The sequence below is a fragment of the Harpia harpyja genome, chromosome 2 (genome assembly GCF_026419915.1).
Source record: "Harpia harpyja isolate bHarHar1 chromosome 2, bHarHar1 primary haplotype, whole genome shotgun sequence".
NCBI lineage: Eukaryota > Metazoa > Chordata > Aves > Accipitriformes > Accipitridae > Harpia > Harpia harpyja.
In genome coordinates, this window is record NC_068941.1 from 64,986,169 (window position 1) to 65,011,017 (window position 24,849).

A 24,849-nucleotide genomic window follows, 5' to 3' on the forward strand; every position below is an offset into this window, starting at 1 on the left:
TTGAAGCCTTGTGGATGGGAAGAGGTAATAGGGCGAGCGTGAGCAATGTCCCTGCGCCCTAAGGGACAGCTAATGCAGGGTCATATTTAGTTTCTGAACACTCACGAGTCCCGGTGCGAATGCTGCAGTGATGGCGGCGGCAACTTCCACAAGGCCCTGCAGCCCCTCGGGGGAAGCATACTGCCCTGCCCTTACACCAAGTAGCTTCCATGCAGCTCTGATAACAGACTCCCCGTGGGCATCAAGGAGCCCTCGGCGCAGAGCAACTGCCCTGCCGTATCTCCTCAGCCCTTGTGCGTAACACCACGCTACGCCCTGGCAGTGAAGATGCTCCCAGCATGGTGAGCATGGTCACCGGGGTGGCAGAGGCAGACGAGCCTTCTCTGGCCACAGCTGAAACCCATTGGTCTCAGGGGAGATGCACCTAAACCTGCCTGGATGAGGGGCTCTGGGCAACCCCAAGAAGGTGGCACAGCTCCCCAGGCACTCGGGAGTCGTCGCAGCACACGACAAACGCTAAGCAAGCAGGGCGAGGAGTCAGCTCAGCCTGCCCAGGGCCCTTTGGGACACGATGCCCCGTCTCCATCTTGTCTCCCCGCTGCACCCCAGCATCGCGCATCCCAGGCTGCGGGGGGCCGAGGGCCGGCCGGGCTCAGAAAATCATGTCTAGGACCTGCAGTATTAAACTGCTTCTGGGGGTGGGGGACAACCTCCGGAAAATCCTCACAGGACTGCGTAAGAAACGCCTTCCCCCTTCGTCAAAGCCAGGCCCGGGCACGCTGCGCGCAGCTGTTTCGCGGGCACAGCCCCGCTTCTTCCCCGCAGCAGGCCCGGGAACGCCGGCCGCCTCACGGAGGGCGGGACGCTCCGGCGCAGCACCGCCCCGGGCCGGGGGGCTCCGCGCAGCCGCAGTGCGGGCAGGGCGCGCCTCGCCGCCGGTGGGGCGGGCCGGGCCGGCTGGCGGCGGCAGCGCGGCTGCCAAAGCGGAGTCAGCGCGGGCGAGGCGTCGGGTATGGCTCCGCCAGCGACGGGCGGGATCCCGCCGACTTCTCCCTCGCTGGGCCCGACGGCTGCCTGGCTGGGCAACCGCTCCGCTCTCGGTGGGTCGCTGTGGCCTCGGTCCTTCGCCGCGGGTGGGAGCTCTGTCGGAGGGGAAGCTTCAAGCCGGGACCCCCGCCCCGCTCCCCGCCGGCGGCCCCTGAGCCTCCCGGCGGGCTCCCACCGCCGGCTGTGACCTCGGCGGGGAGTGCGAGCTGCCGGCCCCGCCGGCCTCCCCCGCCGCTCGGGTGCCTTGGCTGACCCCGCTGCTTCTCCCCCGGGAGGCTCCCCCGCCCCCCACCGCCGCGGGGCCGAAGCGTTGGAGTGCCTGCGCCGCGGCCCGTTGGAGAGCTGCGGGACAGGGGCCTGTCCCCGCTCCGCCCTGGCGCCTGGGCATCCCGGGTGGAGCGAGCGGGAGGAGGTCGAGGGTCCGCGCTGGCAGCGGCTGAAGTTTCTCCCGCCTGTCGGCGGAGCGCGGCCGCCGTCGGTGGCGGCGCTGAGGGGGCGCTCGGGGCGGGAGCGGGGGCTGCGGGGTCCCGCTCAGGCGGGCTGGGAGAACCGCTGCGGTCTGCGTTCCCCGTGCGAGCGCCTTCAGCGGTAAAACGGTTCTGAATGTCGCGACAGTCCCCGCCCCGGACTGTTAACTTAGTCAGGTATGGCCATGAGTTGCGGGAAAAAAGAAGGAAAGAAAAAAAAAACCACCCTAACGAACTGTACAAACTCGAGTCTGGTAACTCCTCCGTAGTTGCTTTCACTTCAAGCAGGAATCGGATGGCTCGCAAGATAGAAACGCATCAAAGAATTGCTTCTACTTCACCGTCTGTTGTGAGATTAAACTTAGCTTAGCGTTTCGGTTTTGGAAATTCAGTTGACTGTAACCCTTGAGATATCCGAAGAACACTCGCACACATACAAGCGCCAGAGGAAGTTAGTTTTAAATGACATTTTCTTTGTTTACATCTAACCCCAAATGTTATGGTACTAATAATCTCAAAGTGAAACTGATTTTGTTGCTTTTCTAGTCTGAAGTGGTTTTTTGTGTGTTGTCTATGCTTCTCAAACGTTTTAAGCTGATGCTTATTTTTATGGGGTGTGATTTTTCAACTTGATCAGCTTTATTACCTTGGGCTGGTATGACATTGATAAGAGTGTACCAGCTTGTTTGAGAGTAAACTTTAAACTTAGTGGAAATGGTTAACATAGGCATACTTATTAGCATAAAATTAAGCAATAAATGTTTCTAGTCTTTCTATACTTACTTTTGTACATCTGTAATTATTACTTGGTGCAGGCCAGCTTGGTCAGAAAGGATTGAGATATCTACTACCTACTATTTGTTTTCTGAAAGCAGCAGGAATGGAAAGCTTGTCATCCAGTCCATCCTTGCCTTCAGGAGAGTGGAAAGAAAGAAGTACTGCTAGGTACAACTGGGGGCAGTAAAATAGTGCTAAAGATACTAGCATTATCAGTCCTTTTTTTTCCCCCAGATAATTGATTTCACTGAAAAAGTTTAAGCGTCTTGAATTTCAAATTTGTGTTGGCTGGTAGCGAGTGCTCTCCAAGGCTCTAATTCTTATTTTTTTCAGGTTTTGTGTGCAGAGGTAGGAGGAGGAGAGGAATTGTGGATTTTTCTTCTCAATCGTGACCATCTTTTTTTTTTTTCCTCTCCTCTTTTCTCAGTTGCTTTAGTGTAAAATATCTTAACAGATAAAAAATTAATTTGCTCTTTGATGATTGTTACTTTCGCATATTACTACATGTTTCTACATGTCGAGATTATTACACAATTTACCTACTACTGGCATCTTCAAGAGAATGTAAACAGATGTTTTAGTAAACCAAAGGATGTGTATACATAAGCTTATAGGGACTTTTTACAAATGGTTATACTTGGGATTGCTTTTTTGAGCTTTAAGATAGTTATGCTGGAGGACTGTTAGTATGCCAGGTGCATTGGTGGGATTTAATAACAATACCAGTAATTTAGTATATCTAGATGAGTAGGATTGTACTTATGAAAGCTAAAAGTTGGCAAGTCTGGCAGGAAATGTGAAAGCTATGAAAGAATTTTCTCCTTCCTCTGAGTTTGCCAAATACTTTCTGTCAGTTTATCTGCTGTATCTTCACACAGGAGATATACTGGTTTTGGTTAAAATTGATTTTTGACTTATGTAAACTACTGTGGATGTTAGTTTGTATAAATGCATTGATATGATGTGTTTGGTAGCATTGATTTAAGGCAGCTCGCTAGATGCTGCTTACCCTTGTAAATTTACCTTTGATATGGAATACTTCTAAATATCTGGTGTGTCCAGGAAGGATTTATTTTTTTTAAAACAGCCAAACTGGTGAAGTGTGCATTATTAAATGCATATGGTAGCTGCACGCAGTGCGTATTTTATTTGAAAACTGAAATTTGAGGAAAAATTTTCTCTGTATATGTTTCTGCAGCATTATGAACCGCATATTGTGTCACACACAAGGAATGGACTGAGTCTCTGTTACTGCCCTTCATATTGCAATTTTTCCCTTTCTCAACAGGACAAAACTGCTCTAGATGTTCTTCATTGTTTTTCTCATTGAATTCTTAATAATGTCAGATGCCTTCATGGTGTGATTGTTTGGACTGACTGGGTATCTGACAAGATGATTTATTAGGTTTGATCTTCCTTTTTGGTTCCTAACAAGCTCTATCTGGGAGTGTAGAAATTGCAATGGTTTAAAATTGTTGAGGGTTACATGCATTATACAGTAATGCTTTTAGCTATAGTTTGTTTGCTGTTAATAGGACCTATCTTTACATAGGAGGTATCTCCTCTCTGAATTCCCACCCCCCTCCTTGGCTTTCAGGGAAGCCTGCCTAAAACTTTTGCAGACAACTTACTGAAAGTGTTGATGGGACATGTAATTCAGAAATGGATAGGGATTAGGAAAGAACTCAACAGGGCAGAGACTTACCTCTGAGTAGAAAGCTCTTTCCAGACCTACTGCAAAATTTGCACACAATCACAATTTTTGTGGTGACTTCAGTGAGCCAAAGACTTGATCTCTAATTTAAGGACTCCTAGCAGGCTCCAGCTTGAGGTACTATGAAAGACTTGCAGTTTTATGGTTTTGAATACAATGTTGGGTAGTAAGGATGCTGTTATTCAGGAAGGTCATGCCTGAGACTTGCTGCATGCATCTTACTATTAGAGTTTGCAATCAGGTGCAGTTAGAACCAGCTTTAAAGAAACATGGTTGATCCTTCTGCTCACTTTTTTGAGATACTGCTTTTGACAAATCTGATGAAGGTTTTGAGGTCTGTTCTTGACAGCAAACCTTAAACAACCTTGCTTAACTTCTAAGGCAATTGGCAGTACTGTTACTAGTTGTCAGTATGTTCTTTCATCATGTGGCTTCCTTTTTCTCATCAGACTTCCTGCTTATTTCACTTCTGGTTGTAGGTTCTGATTACTACAAGGAAGCTAGAAGTTAAGTGGAATTCACAAACTTGTTGAGTGTTCCTCTTTGATGATAGGTGTTTTTCCTTTGTTACTCAGTTTATGAATATTCCCCAAAGTACAATTTCCTTGAACAATAGATGAAGCAAAAGGTAGGCAATAGGTTTTCTTCACTTAAGAGTTTTTTTCCTCTAGAAAATAAACTTTTTTTTTTTTTTAACCTGTTCTTTGCTGCCTTTTCTAGTTTGCCTGGTCTCTTTTGTGGCTACCATCTTACTAATAAGGCAGAGAAGCCCAAACATTTCCTAAATATCTTTGTGTGTGTCTGTTTTGGACAGTGATATATTTTGACCTGTTACTGAAATTTCTTGTTACTTCATCTGCTTAGTTAGGCAAAGGCAATTTGACTGTGGTGTCTAGAATAGATAAATACTATTTAAATCAGATAACTCTTTAAAAGTATATTTAATTTAAAGTTGCAGAAAACTGCTCTGACTAAATTTACTATCATTAAAATAAAACCCTGTATTAAATCAGTACATAATTACCATCAGAGTTTTAAACAAATTCACTGCTAAGCACTTGAATTAAGAATCTAAAAAGTGAAGTTAGACTTTGATAACAGAAACCTCTACTGCAGCTCTAGTAGAATGCTTTATTTTATACCTAAATAAGTTGAGTGTATGGAATGAAAGTAAATAGCTGATTTAGAGCTTCTTTCTTTTGAGAAAATATCTGTCACTTCTGAAATGCCAAGGGACATAACCCGGCCGTTTTTGGCAATTAATTTCACTAAAACTCCATTACCTGAGTAAGTTTTTAAAAATAAAGTCAGTTTTCTTAAATTCTTGCTAGTGAGGTATTTAGCATGTATTTTGGAAATTGAGCTAATAAACAAGGTTTTTTTATTTTTATGCCTGAATGTAAAAGTGTGTAATTGAAAATCAAAAAAGTTTTAATTTAGATGATACTTAAAATGAATGCTTTAAATCAAAGTGTACATCCATCCACCTGAGATGTCAGGCCTGGAGGTAGCAAGTATCATTATAGTTTAATGCCGTTCAAAGCATACTTCCTCTAGAGCCAGGAGAGGGTGAAGCACTAGGTATGATCATCAGGTGCCTTTTCCTTGCAGGGTGCACTGAGGTCACAGCTGCCTGACCATTCCTCCTTGTGGCATTGCCAGCTTAAGCAGTCCTTTGATTATGCCCTTTAAAGAGCGTGTAGGTCCACGTGGTGAATTGAACTAGAAGTGATCCAGGTATGAAAGAAAGAAAAAGAGGGGAAAAAAAAAAAAAAACAACAACCAACCAAACCAACCCCCCCATTCCCCTCAAAGAACCAACAAAGCACCCAAGCAAACCATATTTTGTCTAAATTATTTTGAACCTCAAGTGATTGCTCTTTTTCCACAGATGGGTGAACTGATGCATAAGCTCATGTTGCTACTGAGACTTGTTTTCCAGCTGTGTTTAGCTGAGATGTTTGAGCAAATCATATGCCATATCTGAATATTTAATTTGTCTTGTACTTAAATAGGTTGTACATTTGTCATGTTTAATTTCTTTAAATTTTAATTAACATTAAGGCCAACAATAGTTTGTTTCTGTATATTGTGAGGTTGATAGCTACATTTCATTTTCGTTCCTGAAAGCAGGAAATATGATCATGTAACTCCTTGAACTTTATGGAGAAGAAGCTAGTGAATATGTATGTACTTATTTTTAGCAGGTAGATTGCTGGAACAATCAAATTTATAAAATGTAAACAACGTTCTTTAAAAGGCATGCCATAAGAAATAAATGGCATGAGCGTAATGGGCAAAATCCAGAGTAACCAAATAGGATTCTTTATCAGTAGGGCAGAGAGAAGATTACATCATTGTTTATGGGCTACTTTCTGTAAATTAAACAATACAAAAACTACTTGAATGTGCTTGAAGTAATCAGCTAGATGTAGATTATGCTTAAGTTTAGTATAGGAGATTTAGAAAAATAAATATAATGGATTAGTTTAATGATGAGTTTTATATTACTTATATAACAACTAAACAGGTTTGATCTTTGTTACAAAAAGGATTTATTTTTCAAGAATCTGAGTTCTTTAAGCAATATTAAATATTTCTAGAGATTTCTCATAGGCTTTATGAAAAGTTTGAGAATTGTCTGTTTAGATCAATACTAAAAGCAAAGCTTTGAGTTAACTGGGGCTCATGTTGGGGAGGTCCTAGTGATCATGCCAAGTATGAAATTGTTTCAAGTACATGCAGCTAAAACCAAGGAAAGTAATTCTGTGACTCAGTGCAAGCAGAATCTGATATTGTGGTAGTAGATGCTAAAGGCATTGTTCTGACCCTCCATTTGCAGTGAGAAAGAAAGAAAGTGTGGAGGGCAAGCTGCTACCTTTGCAAGATCTTTAGCCATGCTTGGCAGATAGTTGTCTAGGTACAGTTAATCCTGTTTTTTGACAGTGGGATGAAGTGGGATGACTGCTCTAAGGTGCTCCTATCTTTTCTGTGAGTTTATAAAACCTTAAGGGGAAAGAAAGTTTGTTACAGAGCAATACCTTTGCTTACATGGTCTGTTCCCGCTTCATTCTTATCACAGCCTTCAAGACATTGTAGTCTTGGAATATTTCTGTGGTCAAACATTATTTTACCAATATGGAGGGAATACAGTGTTTAACTAGAATGTTAATAGATATGTCAAGGCTGTGTAAAAATTGCAGTTTAATGAAGGATGAAATATTTTTTTCATTAGTGTGCTAATTTTTTTCATTCTGTATTCTGTTCCCTAAAGGTGCTGTAAAATTTTCTTGAGCCATCATTGCTGAGATAGAGGAAAGGTATCTTTGTGTCAGAGTAGTAATGATTAGAACCAGTGTAAAAGACTTGTCTGAGGTTGACTGTCCTTATATCTTACTTTTTAGGTAAGGATTAAGTAAGGGCAGGCAATATTCAATACCTAACATACTCATTTTTAAGCAAATGAGTACATGGGATCTGAATTAGTGGTATGAACGCAATATGGGATCTACAGCTTAAACATAACTTTAAACATGCTGAATATTGCTCCTAAATCTTTTTATTTAGATTGCATCTTCAAGTAATTTTGATATGTAAACTGCTATACAATGACAGGTATCTAAAAATGCGAGGACAGCAAAACACTGAAGCAAGTGAATTTCTATATGAATTGACTTGAGTGAAGGAAGATTGCCATGGTCTGAACTTGTCATTAAAAACCATTGTGAAGCAACATCATACATAATGAGAATATGGTAGACTTATCAACAGTCTGTTAATAAGCATAATATGCCTCTGGGGAAGAGGAATAGGGAACGTACAATGAATGATGTAGCTATGACTTGGGACATAAAATTTATTGCTTATTAGCTAAGCAAGCCTTGTGTTTGCATGATGTTGTCATTGCTGAGGCTTTTGAGGGCAGATTTCCTGATACGTGTAGGGTGTTTAATGAAAGCTGAGTGCTTTGCTCTGCTTATAATGTTACACAACACCAAGTATTTGATCCAGCTAATTAATTTCTTCTGGAATATTTTTGGGTTGCTTTTGGTGAATTTTTGCATCTCTGAACATAAAATGAATGGCATCAAGCAGTTTGTGGACTTTGTCTAAGTTAAGTATTTATATAGAAAAATTATTGACATAATGTTTTACTAGTAATAAGACAAATACCTTGCAAAGTTGTGTGTATCTTGTTGAATTTTAATGGGAGAATTAGATTTTTAGGTATCTAAGGACAAGTGAAGAAAAATCACGTAGGCTTATCTATATAGGCTGGTATATTGGAGTATCTATGTTTGTTAATGCATTTTAAAATGGAAAAAAATACTTCTAAGTATATTTTCCTGCCTAGTTCAAAAGCTCTTTAAATCTCAATCCAATTAGTGGACTAATCTGTGCTACAGAGTATTTAGTTGATAAATTATGAGGTTTTTCAACATCCTTCTGTCAGGAAAAAAAGTGTCAGTATAGGCACAGTTCTGGCATTTTCCTTTTTTTTTTTTTTATCTTGTATAGGTTGCATCTATCCTTTGGGAATGTGTCTAATTGTCAGATTGTAGCTGATGAGGGTTACTTATTGGTGTGTCATATGGCAGTCTACCAGCAGAAGTACTAAACTAAATCATAAAACAGATTATGTAGGTAGAAAAAGAAACAGAAAACGAAGAAACACAAACCATGGTTCTTACCATGTAAGCATTTACAGGTGTGATATATTAGGTAGGCTGGGAATATCAACCTGAGTAGTTTCTGATGGTTTGCTTTTTTTGGAGGGTGGGGATAGTATTTAGTGATTGCTCAGCAATGATCTGTCCTTCTGAAAATGCAGTGTAGCTCTGTTGCTGGAGTTGCTTGTGAACTTGAGGTTGGCTCAGGTTTATATAAATTTTTTTCTTGTTTGCTGTGAACATTTAATAGTATTTGGGATCCTTTTCCCAGTTCCTTTGTTTTCTTCTGTTGTTTGTATGCAGCTTTGTGAATCAGCTTTGTATTTTAAATTGTATGTATGTTTTCAGTGTCTGTGTCAAGCTAATGGGGTTCCAGGTTGATGATTTAAGAATAATTACGTAGGACATGATACTTTTTTTTTTTTGGTGTTTTTTAATGCATAATTAATCGTCCTGCCCTTATTTTTGGAGCATACTCTTGAGACTATGGCTCCATGTTACTACAATTACTTTAGGAAAGCTTGTTCTAGATGTATTTGTCTATCCTTGCTCATGGTTGCTTATTCCCCCACTTCAGCTTACTCAGTCTCTTGATTGTCTGGATAGAGCAGTTTGCCAAACCACAGGTTATACTGATTCAGTAAAATGACTGCTTAAAAACTGAAGACTTTTTGAGGCATTTTTTCTTAAACCCTGGTCATCTCTGTAATCCAGTTTAAAACTGCTTTCAGGAGCACAACCAGGGGGGTAGCAGAGGACTGGAGGGGAAGGGACAGCTTAAGCTGCTTTGCCTCTGGAGAAATTGTAATGAACCACAACTTGGAGAGTCTGAAGCGTGGGCCTTCAGCCATGTCATAAGGCCCACTTGCTCTCTAGGTTTGAAGTGGGAATTACCTCCATGGTTACGGAGAAAATACTAAGAGATGTTATTTGTTTGTGATGTATACTGTCGAAGTTGGATTTCTTAGATTCTGAGATGTTTCAGTCATCAAAATAATACTTCTCTGGTGTGATGGCTTTTCTCCTCTCTGGGAAGTAAATTAAGCTACTTTGTGGGATTAAGTGGGGGACTTTTTAGCTTTGCTACCTGGTGAGTTAGCAAATATAAAAAAAAAATTATAACTTTTATTTTGGTATATTAAAATATGAATTATAAAATCTTAGAAAGCAAATAAATTGTATGTAAGATCAACTTTCTCAGTTATATGATTGTGTCCATTACCCTTTCCTGACTTTTGTTTCCTTGTACTGTAAAACAATTGCAGCCTTAAAGTGTTACTTTGTATGTATTGTTCAATTGTCCTACTTGGGCATAAGTTAAAGCTTCTAAATGTTACTTATGTAGTAAGTTCTGTATACAATTATCTGTAGAATTGCTGGCCTCTCTTAAAAGTGAATAACTTTCTCTTTTGGTTTTGGGAGCAAGCTAGACCATCTGGCTTTGTCTAAAGCAAACATCCTGAGATTTTGTTTTAACATTTAGCCTCATGATCTAGTCAGTTGTTTGTTTGCATTTCTTTCCATTTTTCTGCATTTCTACTATTGTCTAGAAAATTAGTTTAAGAGAAATGCTTAACACATCTTTTTTTCTTTTTGCTGGTTGGGGTTTTGTCAATTGTTTCAAAGAAGTTCCAGTGTTTTTTCACTTTGAGCAAGCTGCGTATTACTTACTACTGAACTGACCATTCAAGACTGTCCTGAAAAATTTGAAAGTACTTTAAAAATAAAAGGTTTAGTGTTTTGATTTAAAGAAAACTAAGGTAAATACCTATCTGCTGTTTTAAAAATCTTCTTAGCTGTCACCTTACTGGTATTTTTCAAATACAATTTAGTTACACAGCCAATGCAGTAGAGGTGTTTGTGGAATAAGGGTCTTTTGGCAATTTTCTGGAGGCTTCCATTATTTTATTTTTTTTAAAGGGAGAGATTTGATTGTTCTAGACATTACTGTTGTGAAAGTGTCACGTAAGTGGTTTCCTGATGAGTCTTCACTCCTTCAACCAGTTTGATTAATGAAACGATTGTGAATTGCCTTGTCCATTTTAACAAGTGGATGGCAAATATCTTGAAACAGTGTTCGTTTTTTTTTTTTATTGGTTGTCTTTGTTGTCATTCTTTCCTACTCCAAAAAATTGTTTTCAGCTGAAGTGGAGGACAAGAATAGAGGGTAGAAATGCAGGAATATTCTTGCATGTTGGAAGAGTAATATTTAAATCTTTATTATATGGGGTGGGGAATGTGTATAAACCTAGAGGTTCAGGAGGAATTTTGAGTATGCAAATGTGTATTTTTGGATTTAGCTGAACAGTTGAACTTTTGTACTTTTATATTTGATATATGTGAAGGTACTGAGATTTTAATTTATCTGTGTATATGGGCCATAAAAGTGGGCAAATACTGGAACAGGTTGCCCAGAAATGTTGTGGAATGTCCATCCTTCAAATGGAGCTCATCTGAGCAAGCTGATCTAATCAGAGCTGCCTTTAGCAGTGTTCGGACTAAGGAATTTAAGAGGTCACTTCTAATGCAAATATTCTGTAATTTTGGTAGTTCAAAAGCCTAATCTGTAACATGGAATATATATCTGTTAAATTCAGAGCTTAATTGAAACAAAAATGCTTAGTTGTGGGTATAGAGTTAGTGTGTGCCTGTGCTGTAACTTAAATTCTTTCCAAACAAAAAGAAAAGCCTCTTTCCCATCTTGTTTCAAGTTTAAATACAAAATGGTTTCCAAATCTTAAACAAGCGAAGAATGAGCCCACCGTATGCTGATGAGTAGAGGGTAAATGTTCGTTCTTTTGTGCTGTGAAATGCTGCTGTAAAGAAAAAAATCAAGGCTTTTTCTCTCACACCTGGTAACTTTTTCTTTGGAAGGGCCAATACCAAATCCTGTACTTACTCTCAGATTACAGAAGGATCCATGGTTTTTTTAGCAATTTTGCATGAACTTAGGACTGGAGGAATGGTATGGCATTTTCCTCACTGATGGAAACAAGGAGCAATGGTGGTGGTATTCTGTAAAATATGCAAACCCTCTTGTTGAGATTACAAGCCTATCAGGCTAGAATATTGTTTGTTCTTCACTGTTATATTGAAGAAATATCATGTGGGTTTTTTGTATGTTAGATGTTTTGTAACTGTTTTATGAAGAGGGAATATCTACTGTTACGGGTGTGAGTTCTCAGGCAGTAGAGTGTGTGTTTCCCACTCAAGTTATCACAGAAGGTACATCCCATTTGACACTATGGGGATTTGGTCATGCTTGTAATTTTCTGAATGCTTTGAAGTGATTTACAGTGTATAGTAATAACTGTGTTTATTCGTTTACATAGATAATCGAGAGTTTGTCCAGGTTTTGTCAAGCTATGGCTTACAGACAACTACTTTGACAACTAAAACTGATGGCAATGATGGCAAGGCTGAACACCTAGAGTATATTGCCTTTGCATTGGTTCCTGTTTTCTTCATCATGGGTCTCTTGGGGATCCTCATCTGTCATGTCCTTAAGAAAAAAGGATATCGTTGCACAACAGAGGCCGAACAAGTAGAAGAAGAAAAACTTGATGAAAAAATAGGTAATCAACAAGTCTAATAAATGGCTTCCTATTTCTGTACATTGCAACTATTATGGAATAACTTATTGTGTGACTTCTGTCATTTCTGTCTATATTTGACATGAAAACAATATTAAGAAAAATATTTTTATTACCACTATATGTCTGTTGGGTTTTCATCTTTGCCAGTGAAAACTAGGAGTGTGCCAATTTCCCATGCAAGTCCTCTAACATCAGTTAAGAGCTTACAGAAGGATCAAAGTGTCCAGCCTATTTTTTTTGCAACTATAGACTGCAGCCCGAGTCACCAGATTGCTTTTCTGCATTCCACATGCTGTTAGCAACGAAGTGTTGTTATACTTAGTTCTATCTGAGGAGTGACAAAAAGCTGTTGCTTAAGCCTAAAATCTTAGGTTTATGTTTAGCAGTCTTAATTTGTTCCTGTTGTGCTGTCATTCTTGCTATAAAACTGAACCCTTGGACTGACTGTCTACGTTCTGTTTTATGTAATGTGTGCTGCTTATAATTTTTTCTTGGATACCTTTGTTTTTGTTCTAATGTTTGTTTGTTTGCGCTCTTGTTTTTATGGTTCCTTATTCCCATCTACTCGAAAAAAACCACCCCAAAACCAAGGAAAGAGTGTTACCACTTGGGAAGGGCTGTAGTAACCCAGTATAGCGTTTGGCTAAGTAAATACAAGTGGCAAGTCATTTGTAAATACTTTGGGCCTCTTCCTTTCTCCCAGTTAATTACTGTCAGTAGGTTCATAGTAAGGAGAAATTACAGTGGCTGTGTGGTAAGGGTAGAGCCATGTGGCGCAGTGATGATGTGTCAGTATGTTCTTAAGCAGTTACTGCCTGGGGCATGCACACAGTAAGTGGGATTATCTGATCTGTTAGTTTGCCTGAGTGGTAACAGCAAGGTGAGTGGTAATGAAAGGGGGCAACTTTTAGGTCTTAGTTTGGGGAAGTAGCTGTGTCTAAGTTGCATTGCAAAGTCACAGTTATTAGGATGAAGTGTGGGTACAGAGATGGGGAGGCCCCTAATTTACTACTTAGAGACAAATTTAGGGTCTTACCTATAAATTTGCCTCAATCTTGTTATTTTTTTTATAAAGCTAGTCATAACAATTATTAGGGAAGGGCAGAGGTCTGCTCTTCATTGTTCTATTTCTCTTCCTGATCTTTCTCTGCCTTCTGAGGTTATTCTGGGGAAGCTTCCGGTATTGTTAATGGGTGTAATCAATTCCAAAAGTATTAAGTATAGTCATGAGGTTTCTTTCTTAAACCCCTTGCTCCTGGAGCCATATGAGAATTCTTTTTTAAATTAAAAAAAATCAAATGTTATGTCCTTGTAGATGTGGTGAAAAGCTTAAATTGAATCCCTCTTATACTAGAAGCTGATAATACCTATTTTAAAATAGTGACTTGAGACAGTTTAATGATTTTTTTTTTGGTTTGATTTTTTTTTCCCCTCCCTATTGTTAGGATTAGAAATAATGCTCTGTTGTTTGTCGTCTTACTAGCTAGAGAAGGAATTTTCATGTATGCTTGTGAAAATACTGAGTTTATTCAAGTTTTAGATGAATGTTAGAGCTGATATGTAGATTTCATAAACGTGTGTTTGTGTGTTTTCCTGAATAAGGACTAAAAAGTCTTAACCTAAGCTTTCCCTCCAAAGTGACAACAGATCTTGTCTTATTTTTATGTAACTTCTTCTGGTGTGTGTTTGTTTTTGTTTTGTTTTGGTTTTCTTTGTTTTTACATTATTTTAAAATAACTCAATTCTTGATTGGGAAGGTCAAGATATTGACAACATATTTATTTCCTTGCACAGAAATGAATGAAACTATGCATGAGAATAGCGACACTGTGGGACAAATTGTTAACTACATTATGAAAAATGAAGGTATAGTATTGTAATAATGAAGTTATGAGCCTTTTTGTTGGTGTTCTATAATAAGTATGTTTTTTCAGATATTCTGAAGTATGGTACATTCATGAGTTTTCATTTAATAACCATTTTGTACATGCTTAACTCTTTGAGATTGCTTTCAGAAGGCAATAACTTCAAACAAAATAGGGAAGTTTTTTGCTTACCTGAAAATTATTTTGTATGGTAAGTTTGGTGCGTGCGTTTCTTGATGTTTTAACGATTTGGTTGGTCGATTTTTTTTTTTTTTTTTTTAGTTCATCCTTTTTGTTTTGTTTGTGAAGTAAAAGCTCAAGGTTGCTTTCTTAATGGTGATGTTTAAAGCATGTGAAACTTTTATGTTTTGACCAGATTAAACTTTTTGTCTTGAAATGATTCCTGCAGCTGTTGCCTGATGAAAGGTTTGTGCATAACTGAGACTATAGGGTAGACTAGCACTAATGTTGAATTTTGGACATGGTATCTTCATGCGCTGTGTGTGCAGAGTAAAGGATAAAGAAGATATGACTGAAAAAACAAAAATCACAGTTAAGCAGCCCATGGAATGCTTGGTTAGTTCAGAATGTATTTGCCCAGTAGAAGAAACATTTGGGAGACTGCTTGTTTTTATAGTACAAGAACCTTTACCCTTTTAATTTTACATTTGTATAAATCAAAGTTCTCCTAAGCATTGAACTGGCTTTGAGTTACTTCTGAATCAAGACTAGTCCTCTGGAAAAGTTGTATTTTTGGGTTGGTTTGTGGGTTTTTTTGTTTTGGTGTTGGGGGGGGGGGTGGTTTGGTTGGTTGGTTTGGTTTTTCCTTAACTGTTAGGGCTTTAAACTTGTGTATTTTTCCTCAAGGGTGGGATTAGGTACCCCATGTGTTTTTTAGAATATGTGAGCAATCAGTAGTTCTTGGCTGATAACTAATTTGCATTTTGTAGCACTCACTTAAACTGTTGGTTTTAATCTGAAGTTGCTTTATACATGTGAGGTGATGACACCGTGGTGAAATGGATGTTTTAAAATTTTCAGAGATCTTTTTATATGGCTTGTATTGAGGCAGAGCTTTGGGTGCAATATGAACTGTAACTTTACTAGCTCATGTTAAGAAAATCCCGTAGAATTATATTAACTTTTTTTGCATAATTTTCTCTCATGTCTTTTTGGACATATACATAATGCAATCATCTTCCTTTTAGATGAAATTTCTTTGCGGACCTTTGATTTTGCTGTTTGTTTTTCTAAAGTTAGAGCTGTACACTTTTGAAGAGTTTTATTTATTCTCATTGCAGCAAATGCTGATGTGTTAAAGGCCATGGTAGCAGATAGCAGTGTCTTTGAACCTGAAAGGTAATTACATATCTTTTTAATGCATGTTTCCTGAGGCAACTAAAAATGTACCCTTTCAAAGGATTTTATCTCCTGAGCACTTTTAAGACTACATCACTTCCTTGAGTTACCAGCTAAGAGGATAATACTTTGTTTTCTTTGTGGTGTCTCTGCGTCACTAAATTTTAATGTATGCCCTGGTTAGTAACTGGATTTTCTGGTTATGTGTTCTAGGCATGTGATGCGGATTTATTGCTTTTTGGGCTAAAGATTTACGGAGGCCGCAAATACTTGTTTACTTTAGGGTGAAGTTACTTACAAGTTGGCTTAGTCCAAAGCTACTCTGACTTGAAAGAACAGAAGCAGCACTTGCTTCATTTGGATGGATGCTAACTTAAACCAGACATCTCTTTCTATGTCTCCTTCTGGTTTACTTTTTTCTTTCTAATTGTGGTAATACACATCAGCTGACTGACCCCTTATTTTTTTCACTCTACACCTATTTAGAGAATTATGTAGGGAAAGTAGTTCAGCCCTTGAGTTGCAGATGTATTATTTGTGTGAAAGTACTTGTATCTGTACATATGTACCTTTAAACTATATCTGTACTACTCTAAATACTCTTCATATGTGATCCTGTGTTCATATTCAAGGCAGAGAAGATGAAAGTTCAAGTAGTACTGTGTCACTAATAAAAGAAGTGGGAGTATAGTTTTAGCAAAACAGAGTTGAGTATGCAGCTGTTTATCACCTGTTTTAACAGTGAGAGTCTTGGTTTTTGAAGAAAAAAATGGAACTTGCAAAAGGAGTTCTCAAGTATAGGACTTATTTTTAAACTTCTGTGGTGCAGCAGAAATATTTTTTTGAATTTTAACTCAATGTTTTTGCGTAGGCATGTGTGATGTTATTTTGGGAGTTTTAGACTATTGTTTCAGTGGTGAATTAAAATACAAAAAGTAAGGGAAAAATGATTGTTTGCTCTTACATCCTTTCTGACAGATACTCCTAAAGCTTTAGTAACTCAAGTGCAAATTTCTTTGTAAGTTTGGTGCACTATGAAATGCTTCCTAATGATAGGAATAGTAATGGCTAAGTAAAATCTTGCACTTCTGTCACGTAAAGCCATTAGTTCCTCTTTGCTTCAGATGTTGAACAGATTTCCCTTAATAGCATTCTTTATTTGAAGACCATTAAATGTCTCCTGTCAATATTTTTGTTTTGAAAATAAGCATCCAAGTAACTCCAGTCTTTTACGGCATGTTTTATTCCTTTAACTTGTTCTTTCTGTTATCCTTTGGAGTCTCTTCAGTTTGTTAGTATTTTTCTTGAAATAAAACTTCTAAAACTGGATGGAATGATCAGCTGAGGTGTGATTAATGCTAAGTGATGTAACTTTAGGTTCACAGGTTATACTCCTGTTATTTCCACTGTGAAATTTGTCCTTTTTAAGCAACAACATCATAATGATTCATGTTCAGCTTGTGATCTTCACCTTCTTTTTCTGAAGAATGATCATCTGGCTAGTTGCTTTTTAATCTGGGTTTGTAAAGCACTGAAATTTATGTTGTCCTTACTGCAATACATCCAGTATTTTTCATGAGACTTATGTATGTGTGAATGTGTCTTTCACACACATGCTCTCTTCTGATCATCCTAATTTCTCATCTTGTCTTCTACAGTTACTATGACTGACCCAAAGTTTATGGGTACTTTAGCTATTCTTCTATTCCATTACCCAAGGAACTATTTAAAATAGTGAATATCATCAGGACCAGAATAACAACATTTAGTATGTCTTTCCAGTTTCATAGTAAGCTGCTGATACATAACTTTCTGGTATGTCTTTGTCTTTTTTTTTTTTTTTTTTTTTAAGCAAGGCGTGCTACCTTATGCAACAATAATTTTGCTTTTAATGCACTGAGCTCTAGCTTGCTTTAGGAGAATGTGTTGCAAGACACTGTCAAAATTTACACTGAAGTCCAAAAAAGTACATCTTCTGTTTTCTATCTATGCTATCTGCTTTTCTGTTTTAGAAGCAAATTAGATTGATTTGATTAGATATTCTCAATAGATGCCTTTTCATGGTTGTACTGCTTTTTCTTTCTTTCTAGGTACTTTAAAAAAATGTTTTTCTGAAGTTTAAGCTGAATGATCTGTTGATTCCTCTTCTCTTCATGGTAGACATTTTAGTTTTGCCTCTTTGCAATATTGTGGGACTATGCTCTTCTGTGAGTTTTTAGAGATACTGTAGCAATTCTGAAATACTTCCTGTAGTTCTCCAAGTGTAAATTTCATCAGCTAATTAGATATCTTCTTCAGTATAAGTTCATGTAACCTGTTCTCTTCTATTTTAGCCCTTTTTTTTTTTCCATTTCCTTGCTCTTTGTGTTAGTTACCTTAACCACATGATTGCACTTGAATTAATTTATGGAAATTATTTTAACTGCAAAAATATGATATTGGAGGGAACCTTAAACCAGACATCCTCTCAAATAAACGGTCCCTGAAAAAACTAGCTATTAGCTAGACATAACTGAAGGTTCTCCTTTTTTTCCTTTTTAAGAAACAGGATTTTATAGTAAACATTAAATTTCCTTTATACTTTTTCCTACAGCCCTTTATCTCCTACCTCTCCTGGGAGTCCGACGAGTCCAGGGTCTCCTTTGTCACCTGGTGCTATTCCGTTTAAACACAGCTGCAAAGGCCATCACTTCCATACTGTTGGAGGAGTAGTAGAAAAGGATGTTTGTACTCGTTGTAGCCACAAACGATGGCACCTTATAAAGCCAGCTCACAAATCTAAAGAGCACAGAAGAAGTCGTCTTGGAGAAGTCACAGTCCTTTCTGTGGGAAGGTAAGACTTGGGTCGTTCTATTGTATACTTTTCTTAGGGATGCTACAGTGGCCTATGTTGGATCAGATATCCATTGATTCTACTCTGTTTATAGCATGAGTGATTGTTTTTTTGTAACCTTGTTACTATTGGGCTGAAGTTATTTCTGGAAGAAGTAAAAGTGAATTTTTTGGGGTGTGTTTTTGTTTTGGGGGGTTTTTTTTGAACTATGTTAATACATGGGGATTTCCTGTGGGTATAAAGCTATTGCTGTATTGATACTGTCTAAAAGAAACAAGGATTGCACACTAATAAATTCCTCTGTTTCTGAATTTGATATTTCTCACGTAAGTGTGAGCTATAGAAACCACTTCATTCTGTTTCATTATTTTTAATTCCTAGCTTATGTTGTAGTTGTATCAGAAAATTACTGTTCTAAGAAGTAGTATGCAATTTGTGGATTCTGCTTTAAAACACAGTTCCCTGAGAAAGTGTGATTCAGCAGTAGTGAGTATTAAAAGTACATGTAGGTAATAGGAAGGAAGATTGCTCTGAAGGGAAGCTGGGTCCCTGTGGGTGTCTGCTCTGATGTCTAGGTCTTGGGACCTGAAAACATTTTCCTGTTCATACACTGGCTACTGAGAACAATCTAACTAATCTCTGGGGAAATACAACTGAATCTTCCTTTTGTTTACCTCAGGTTTAGAGTCACAAAAGTGGAGCACAAGTCAAATTCCAAAGAACGGAAAAGCTTAATGTCTGTTACTGGCGTGGAGAGTGTCAATGGTGATACGCCTGCCACGCCTGTGAAACAGGAAGGGAGCAAAGCACCTGCCACGCCTGTGAAACAGGAGATGCAAGAGAGGAGAAGCTCAGAGTAAGCTGCAGGTATCAAACATTGGGAACTCGTATTGAAAGTGGTATGTTGTGGAATAAGTGAAGGTAATCAGTAAAGAGAAATTAAGTTGAAAATGTATCAGTTCTGTGTGAAAACTCAGCTTTCAATTTCAAAAGTTTCTACAGAAGTCTGCAAAAATTATATTTGACCACTCAGTTAATGATAAATTGGTAAAGGCTAAATAATCTACCGAATTCTTACCTAATTGTTTATTTAGACTTTGTAATTAGAGTAGATGTTGAAATAAAAATTACTCTGTGGAGGTGGCATCACTGGTCCAGGAAATAAAACATCTGCATATTAACTTTTGGCAATAAATGATGGTTCAGATTTGGTGGCAATGTGCTTATTACCCAAAAGAAACAAATGCTGCTGACAGCTGCATCACTGGAATAACTACAGTGCTTCTTCCTTATGCTTGCTGTCCTGTACTGTGTGCTTGTATAAGTGACTGCTTACTAGATAGTTTTCTGATGGATCAGTGAAGCTTTGGCTAATAAGAATGGAGACACATGAAAATGCTTGTATTACAGGGATCTAGGGTAGGTTACTAAGCCAGGAGGATAGGGTTTTCTTGTGAGTCATTAAACTCAGTGAATTGCTTGAGGTGCCCCATTAAGCATGTCAAAAATGTGTCTGGTGTGGTTTTGAAATGCACCCTTGACTATTTTGGTTTTTTTTAGCAGTTAAGAATGTCAGGGGAAAAAACCCTGTAATTTAATATGGTTTGCTTCTAACTGATGACAGACCAGTTGATAATCTGAAGGGGAAAGGTGATTTTACACAAATGTGATTCAAAATACAGACCTTGACCCTTGAGGAAGAAAGGAGTCCTGGGGTGACAAAATAAAGGCACTGGATTTGAAGTAAGTGAACAAAGGGCACAGTGCCAAACTGTCTGTATGCTGAGAGATGAAGTCATGTTGTGTCAGCTCAGTCCAGTTTCAAACTCTTAGTAACTGCAAATATGAGGGAAATGCACAAGTGGTAATTGGGCATGTTTGAAAATGTAACAAGACCCCAAATTCCTCAAGTTTCTTGAGGTTAAATTCTGAAAGGCCAAGGTGCAAGATGTGGCCTTTTCTTTGTTGTTTATTCATTAAGAAAACATTCTGTAATGGTATCAATTTAGAAAGAAAAACAAGGTAGAGAGCTGGTATACAATGGGATACTTCCTCCCAACTTTTATTGGCAGCACAGGTGACTGTTGAACTAAGCAGAGTGTGTTTGTCTGGACTCTGTGCCTCATCATTATATTATACCCAATTTTTTTGGAAACCTTGCCATAGAGGAAGAAAGACTTGGAGATGTGGGATGCTTCCAAATGTTTAAAAAGCTGTGAAGGGTAATGAAGGTAATTGTTCTTTTTGCTGAGTGCGTAAGAAGGTAAATAGTAGGCTAATTTGCAAGGAGGTGGTGTTCAGGTTTCAAAAATTAAGAAGTTGGAATAAGCTGTCATATCTTCATTGCTGGACATTTGTAAGACATTTGGACAAATGCTTGTCAAAGCCAGTGTAAATACAGCTGGCCTTGCCTTGGAGGTTGGTGGTAGACTGTAAGGATGGTTGGGTTTTTTTGGTTTGCTTTTTGTTCTGTGGCAAATCATAGCTTTCTAGTGGCTGCTGTCTCATTGCTGCTCTGTAATCTGTGAAGAATCTACAGATTTCAGTGAAAGACAAACTTCACTCTTATTTTCTGATTCAGAATTATCCTGGTGCTCAGGGGTTTTTTTGTTGGTGTGTTTTCATTTTCCTTTCTTCTCTTCTTAAAAATCAGTATTAGCTAAATGTAATAGGAGATAACCTCTTCCTTCACTGGCTGCATTAGCATTTTCATGCCCAGCTAATTGTTTTGTTACTCCTGTGGCTATTTTTTTTTTTCTTTTCTATAGCTCTAATGGTAGCATGATCAGACTGTTCGTAATATGATTTTTGACTTAAAGGCAGGCTAGTTATCTTCTGTTTAAACATTAGAAATAGAGAAAAGGGCATATATAAAAATAAAGTTAATTCCAGTGCACTTTTTAAAAAAAAAAAAGTGATCTTTTGAAATACTCTCAAAATGTTTTGTAGTCCAGTTTTCTTTCTAATTTGTTCTTTCCTCTCTAAATAAGAAAGCTATTCCTTGTAATTACCTAAAAGTTGTTCTTTAAATTTAAACCATTACTACTTTAATCTAAAAATAAGCTCTTCTCTAGAGAGATATGATTGTATAGCTATAAAAAAAAAATTAAATGTCCATCTATGGCAGCTTTTTATTGTAGGACCTCCCTTAGGATTAAAGTATTGCCCTTTCTGAAAACGACTGCTCTAATAGCAGAGAAATGGCTCTGTGGAATCTCTTGTAAAGGTCTCTCCAGTCCAACAGAACTATTTTGTAAATCATCTGGGAAACTAGCCAGGCCTGTTTGATATGCACTACAAAAAATAAACAGCTCTTGCTTGAAAGACTGATACTGTTCCCTAGCATGGTTCTAGATCAGTTTTTGTCCACTGCTATGAAAAGCTGTTCACATATAAACAGGTAGTAGTTAGACCTTTACTTCAGTTACTTATTTCAGACTTCTAATAAATTGTTATAGCTTAATCTACTGAAACTGAACAGGTAAGCAGCATTAAGACTTGTGTGCCTCCAGCCAATAAATTTATGATAAAAAGCATATAGTTTTGGAGAATTTGGCTCAGATCTTCAGATGCAGAGGAAGAAGGCAGACACCTATGTGTGTTTAACTACTGCCAGAAAAGGTTTGTTCTGGCATTTGGAGGCAGTAGATTTGTGCCTTGTGGCCTGACATTAACCAGTTACTGAGAGTTTCTGTATGAGATGGAATTCCTGAGGTGGGCAGTACCTGAATGACGTAATATTGCTGGTTGCTTGTGTTCACTGCTACTCTTGAGTTCAGGTGTTTTTTTCCCCTAAACTGACATGTTCTTAGTATTTTCTTGAAGTGACCTCTACAGTGTTTCGGCTTATACTAGTGTCTTGCTGGCTGCATCATTTGAAGTTGTAGCATGTCTTCTCCACGTCTCAAACATCCATGTTCTCAGCAGACTCCATTTCATCAGTTAGGTTTATTTAAAATATGTTTAGTGGCATATAAAAAAAGTAGTAGATAAACAGCTGATAGTTAAAGTTTTCAGCTGAGCTCTTGCACATCCATTGTAAGCTACTGGGTAAAGAAAACTTAGGTACTGGTGCACTGAAGCTACGTAACATTTGCCATTCCTAGTATCCTTTTCAAAGTTGTGTGTGTTTTGCACTATGATGTGATTTGTCAGTTTGTCCATGTGTTTGTCCATCCTTTCATGAGTACCAGCTGAATTTTTAGTTCTTCTCCTTTAGGATTTCACATGCTAAACTTGCAATGCACAGCAACCACTTCATGCGATTGTGGCATTTTTTTTCCATTTCAGAGCATCTGCTAACTTTTTAATTGGTGTGTTCATCCTAAAACTATTTTTGCTATTTAGGCTTATTTTTAGAATTGTTTTCCTCTTCTTGCAGGTGGAACTTTTAGAAGAAGCTTGTCTGCTAGCACTTTGGAGAAAACTGAAAACTCCCAAGAGATGCATACTATTTAAGGAAATATATTTATGGCACTGTAGCATTTTACAAGTTCTGTGATGGCATCTATGCAAGGTTAAACACTTAATGGTTCTTCACCAGTAAAATCAGTAAGATTTAGACAGAAATACTGTTGAGCTGTGTGGACCTCATACCAAATGTTGGGCTTCATCTTGGAAAGAAAAAAATACATATAAGTTTTTGGACAGGAAAGGTAAAAGCCTTATCAAATAATCTTAATTTTTTTTGTACTTAGACAAGCATTTTTCATGAGCTTAATATTACGAGTAATATGATTACCCTGTGGATAAACTGTGTTCATCCCTTTGGTCCATCTGGATTTTTCTCCTCTGTTCTTCCCCTCCAGAATTGACAAGTGTTTGCTGAAGATAAAAGCCACCCTTTGGAAGATGAAAATATTCTTTTAATCCTACTGCTAGTAGCCAAGCAAAACATACAAGGAAATAATTAATATTAGCCAAAATCTGCATGTGTGCTTTTAGTACATAAGCCCTCAGACTCTGTGAAGGGTATTGCACAGTACGGAGTGGCTCAGCTATATGCAGATGTTAAATTGTTGTCTTTCTCCCTTCTACCTCCCCTTTACTACTTAACATAGGCTGAAGAGCACCTTTTTTGATGCAGTTGGGTGAGCTCGTGGGAAGGTTACTTTCCTCAAGGCCACTTGTCCTCCCGTTTTCTTGTAACTACTCACTTGTATTTGAAGAATGCCTAATAGTTTTGCATTTCTCTTTTGTTTTACCCACAGGTGTTCCTTATTAAGCTAAGGCAACATATTTCAACCATTAGATAAGGATATGGAATATTTGGCATTAAAAATTTATGGAGTATATACTAAAGTACTTCAGAGTGGCTTTATTGGACTGAGGGTAGCTGTTTTCATTGGCACCAAAATCTTAAGCCAGTGTCACTCCCTTCATATGTTAACTATGACTTATTGCTGAAAATACCAATGATGGTTTTGTGATGTTAATTCTTTGTGTCTACTTATGATCTCTGTTTTGTCCTGTTACTTGTTTCAGGGAGGGAAATCTTTGCAATACTTCAGCAAACTTTGCTGTGTAATAGAAACTGAAAAATAACATTTGTTCTGAGTGCCTAAGAATATAAGCTCTAATGTAATGCATTATAGTAGAGATTGCACTATATTCTGAGAACTGTAAAGTAACTTACTCTGCCTTATGAACTCAATGAAAATCAGTGTTTGTTTGGGAATTGATTTGTTTTAAATGAATACTTTCAATCCTTTTAGTCCAAGTGCTATAAACTGTGTTTCTCCTTCAGATCTGAGAATCAGGTTTCTTCATCAGTTTATGCAGTGTTAACAATCAATATGTACAAAGATAAAAATTAATCTTCTTGCTTATGTATTAGATACTCCCACATCTTGTAAGGAAACATCCCAAGTTTATTTCACTCTTGCTGAAAATATGTGCTGCTGCTGGTCGTCTTTCTACTTGTATCCACGAGATACTGACTGGACCTATCAATACATACTTTTCATTGATGCTGTATTTTCCAAAAAAAAAAAAAAACAAAAAACAAAACTGCCTCTCCCCCCCCCCCCCCCCCCCCCAGCTCTGAAGAGAATAAATGGTTTATTGTTCCTTTTAAAATGGATATTTTTAGAGATAATTGACCATCCTTGAGAACCCAAAATAACTGTTTGGCCAGGACTGGAACTTCAGTGTTTAGCATGCCTGTTCCCATTAACTTAAACCTCTTTAATCTCTTCAATATTTAAGTATAACATAAACACCAAGCTGACCTTACAGGCATACACTTAATATTCTTGAATTTTTTCTTCTTCAAGCTTTGATTATTTGTATGAAGAGCTAATGTTTCTAGAAGAATTTATTTAGTATTGCTTATAGTAGTTAGCTTTCAGTTTCCAAGAGACCGAGAGCTATGGGTATAAAACGTTACTGGAAAAAGGGAGTATTGGGCAAAACCAAGCAGTTTCAAGTAATTTTCAGAAAGGAGATACACAGTTATAGACTATCCTGAAAGCTTAAAAAAAAAAAAAAAAAGGTGGGTGGTGGGGGCATATTTTGATATT

At 38.0% G+C, this 24,849-nt stretch overlaps 1 protein-coding gene across 4 annotated transcripts; it reads left to right on the forward strand.

Moving 5' to 3' along the window:
• Positions 1-951: 951 nt before the first annotated feature.
• Positions 952-24,307, forward strand: RELL1 (RELT like 1). 4 transcript variants are annotated; one of them, XR_008234148.1, is made up of 8 exons: positions 952-1,100; positions 12,008-12,250; positions 14,066-14,137; positions 15,438-15,495; positions 18,089-18,328; positions 19,008-19,227; positions 22,710-22,983; positions 23,137-24,307. XR_008234148.1 is itself a non-coding variant. In XM_052780275.1 (7 exons), exons 1-6 carry the CDS (start codon positions 1,013-1,015, stop codon positions 19,186-19,188), a joined length of 882 nt encoding a protein of 293 aa, XP_052636235.1. In that variant the 5' UTR covers positions 952-1,012; the 3' UTR covers positions 19,189-19,227; positions 22,710-24,307. The 4 variants fall into 4 exon arrangements, 2 of the variants coding, with proteins under 2 accessions (XP_052636235.1, XP_052636236.1); XR_008234149.1 differs by having other exon boundaries at positions 23,539-24,307; XM_052780275.1 differs by having other exon boundaries at positions 22,710-24,307.
• The last annotated feature ends 542 nt before the right edge of the window (positions 24,308-24,849 follow it).